This window comes from Haliaeetus albicilla, chromosome 6 (genome assembly GCF_947461875.1).
Source record: "Haliaeetus albicilla chromosome 6, bHalAlb1.1, whole genome shotgun sequence".
Taxonomy (NCBI): domain Eukaryota; kingdom Metazoa; phylum Chordata; class Aves; order Accipitriformes; family Accipitridae; genus Haliaeetus; species Haliaeetus albicilla.
Genome location: NC_091488.1, coordinates 16,962,559 through 16,965,980, shown reverse-complemented (window position 1 = coordinate 16,965,980; position 3,422 = coordinate 16,962,559). Strand labels below are relative to the sequence as shown.

The following is a 3,422-nucleotide window of genomic DNA, read 5'->3' as shown; positions in this document are numbered from 1 at the left end:
GGAAACACCGACGTGCTGGCGGGAGCCGGGCAGCGCGGCCTCGCCGCGGGCGTTGCGGCGGCGGGGCCAGGGGCTGTTTGGTCCCGTCCGCGTCCCCGTTCCGTCCCGCCCCCCCAACAGCTGTTCCCGGCGCTGTCATTGTTGCATTTTATTATGGATTTGACAAAAGTCCCTCCCCCCCCACCGCGCCCCCCCGCCGGGCTCCCCGCGCCGCGGCCGGCCGTCGCCCCCCCGCCCGCCCGCCCCATCGAGCCGGACCGGCCCCGGTGACATCAGCCGCCCCCCCCGGCCGCCCCCCCCCCCGCCGCCGCCGCCGATTGGCGCAGCCCCCCTCCCGCCCGGTGACATCGTTCCTCCCCGGCGCGGCTATAAAGCCGCCGCCGCCGCCGCCGCAAGGTGCGCGCTGCTGCCGTGCTCACCCGTCACGGCGCGCCGCTCCCCACGGCCGCCCCGCGCACGGTAAGCGCCCCACGCGCCCGCGCCCCCCGGCGCGGCACCCCCCGCGCCCCCGGCCCGGCGGAGAGGCGCGGAGGGAGGGGAGGGACGGGACGGGACGGAACGGGAGGGGACGGGACGGGACGGGAGGGGAGGGGCCCCCGAGGGCGCCCCGCGGGCGGCGGCGAGGGGAGGGCGGGCAGCGCGGCCTGCCCCGCCGGGGGCGTCGCTCCCCGGCCCCGCGGAAAGGCGGCGGAGCGGGCTCGCCGACGTGGCGGGCGGCGGAGGCCCGCCAAGTTTCGGCGGGCGCTGACCCGGGGCCGCCTGCGGGCTCTCTCCCCTCCCCGCAGGCAGCCCGCTGCGCGCCGCCGTCCCGCCCGCCGGGCCATGGACTCGGACGCCAGCCTGGTCTCCAGCCGCCCGTCCTCCCCGGAGCCCGATGACCTCTTCCTCACGGCCAGGAATAAAGGCAGCGGCGGGGGCTTCACGGGCGGCACCGTGTCCAGCTCCACGCAGAGCGACTCCCCGCCGGAGCTGAGCGCCGAGCTGCGCAGCGCCATGAGCGCTGCGGGGGTGGTGGTGGTGGACAAGCTGGGCTTCAAGTCCTCGTCGTCGTCCTCCTCCTCGTCGTCCTCCTCCTCCTCCAAGAAGGACAAGAAGCAGATGACGGAGCCGGAGCTGCAGCAGCTGCGGCTGAAGATCAACAGCCGGGAGCGCAAGCGGATGCACGACCTGAACATCGCCATGGACGGGCTGCGGGAGGTGATGCCCTACGCCCACGGCCCGTCGGTGCGCAAGCTCTCCAAGATCGCCACGCTCCTCCTGGCGCGCAACTACATCCTCATGCTCACCAACTCCCTGGAGGAGATGAAGCGCCTGGTCAGCGAGATCTACGGCGGGCACCACGCCGGCTTCCACCCCGCCGCCTGCCCCGGCGGCATGGGCGCCCACTCCGCCCCGCTGCCCGGCCACCCGGGCCACCCCGCCTCGCACCCCGTCCACCACCCCATCCTGCCCCCCGCCGCCGTCTCCAGCGCCTCCCTGCCCGGCTCCGGCCTCTCGGCCGTCAGCTCCATCCGGCCCCCCCACGGGCTCCTCAAGTCGCCCTCGGCCGCCGCCGCCGCCCCGCTGGGCAGCGGCTTCCAGCACTGGGGGGGGATGCCCTGCCCCTGCAGCATGTGCCAGGTGTCGGCCCCGCCGCACCACCACGTCTCCGGCATGGGCACCGCCAGCCTCCCCAGATTAGCCACCGACACCAAATGAGCCCCTCGGCGGGGCCGCCCCGCCGCGCCCCGCGCCGCCCCGCCACCTCCAGGACCTACGGACGCGCCCCCGCGGCGGCACCGGGCGTGCCCCCCCCGCCGCGCTCCCGGGGCTGCCGGAGGGGCGGCGGGATGGGACGGAGCCCGGCCCGGGCTCTGCCCTGCTCCCCCAGCGGCGGGGGAAACCGCCCCGAGGCGAGCGAGCGCCCGCGCATCCTCTTGATTTTTAATTTTACGTTGTCGGTAACTTCGCTAGGAGGGGGAGGTAGTCCTAGGCTCGTCGCGAATGGAGGAACCAAAACTGTCGAGGGGTTTTTGCTCGTTTGTTTGTTGTTTGTTCTCCCTCCGCCCCTCCCGGTTTCGTTGCTACACGTAAGAGCCTTAGGAGCCGTTTCTGGGTCACATCCCGCCCCGGAGAGCCCAGCCCCGGAGCCCCCGGCCGCCGCTCCCGGGACTCCCGGCACTGGCGGGGAGCAGCGGGGCTCCGGGTGGGAGTGGAGCCGGGAAAGTCGGTTTAGTCTCCCCTTCCCCCGCCCGCCGTTTTTTTCCGGTTTTCTTTCTGGTTCGGGATTTGTAAATATACCGTTCAACGATAACGACGCAAGTCCGCTCTGCCTGAGCTTTCCGTCCGTGCACTTGTACTGTGTAAGCCTCATGAGTGAATAAGGGGTCGGTTTGCCTTGATTTCGTTGGTTTGGGTTCTTGGGGTTTGTTGGGGTTTTGTTTTTTGAAGCGTATAACACGTTGGGTTTTTTTCGTTCCTGCCACCTTTAACAAAGTTTGAACTCTTTAATGCTCTTTCTGTGTAGGAACTTTCACACTGTCCGTGTTGCAATACTGAGAACTTGGGCTTGTTTCTGAAATAACAACTTTTCTTATCGCTGCCCCTTGCAGAGATTTTATCATCTGTTTATTTTTGTAAAAAAAAAAAGAAAAAAAGAAAAAAGTTGCTAAATAATATTTATTACTTGTTTGGTTGCAAAAAAAAAAAAGTGATCCACTGTTGAGATTTTAAATAAAAAAAAAAAAGCGGCATTTTAAATAAATGGCGTTTTCCTCTTCCTTGCTGTTCCGAGGCGAGCGGGGAGCCGGAGGCAGGTGCTCGTAGCGGCGCCGGTGCGGGACCGCGGCGGGACGGCCGGCGGGTTACCGGCCGCAAAGCGGGGAAGGGAGGGGAACATTTTAGGCGCATCCGTGCCTTTTCCCTAGGTTTTCGGTTAGTTTGCTGCGCCGGCTAATCGAAATCGTTTGGGGGTTGGGTTGTTTGGGTTTTTTTTCTTCCTCGTTTGTTTCTCGCAGAATAAGGGCGGCAAGGAAAGAAACGACTGTTGCTGGGTTCGTAATGTGAAAATTTTTGTCTACCGAATCAAGCGCAAGAGCTAAATATTAGTTCGGGGAAAGGAAACATTAAACTAGGCGGTACGGTGTTTGCTCACTGCAATCGCTTCTGCGCACTTGACCTTCAACCAAAAACCAACCAAACGAAAATCTACGGAAAGGAAAATTATCTGGGGACAGTCCTTCCCCCCCCCCCCCCCCCCCCCAAGTTGCTACTATCTCTCACTCGTGTGTATTTTAGCAGTTCTGTACTCAGGTATTTGGGCAGGAAATATTTCGCCCTCTCGCAGACCCCAAGGAAAGGGCTCTCTTCACGCACGCAGGGTGCGGGCGTGGAGCAGCCTGTGGCTTCCCCTTTTCCTGTAAGGAGAACAGGAACAACCCAAG

General features: G+C 65.1%; 1 protein-coding gene across 1 annotated transcript; it reads left to right on the top strand.

Moving 5' to 3' along the window:
- The first annotated feature begins 391 nt into the window (after positions 1-391).
- Positions 392-3,138, top strand: OLIG2 (oligodendrocyte transcription factor 2). The gene is made up of 2 exons (XM_069785225.1): positions 392-459; positions 786-3,138. Exon 2 carries the CDS (start codon positions 823-825, stop codon positions 1,696-1,698), a length of 876 nt encoding a protein of 291 aa, XP_069641326.1. The 5' UTR covers positions 392-459; positions 786-822; the 3' UTR covers positions 1,699-3,138.
- Positions 3,139-3,422: the final 284 nt, after the last annotated feature.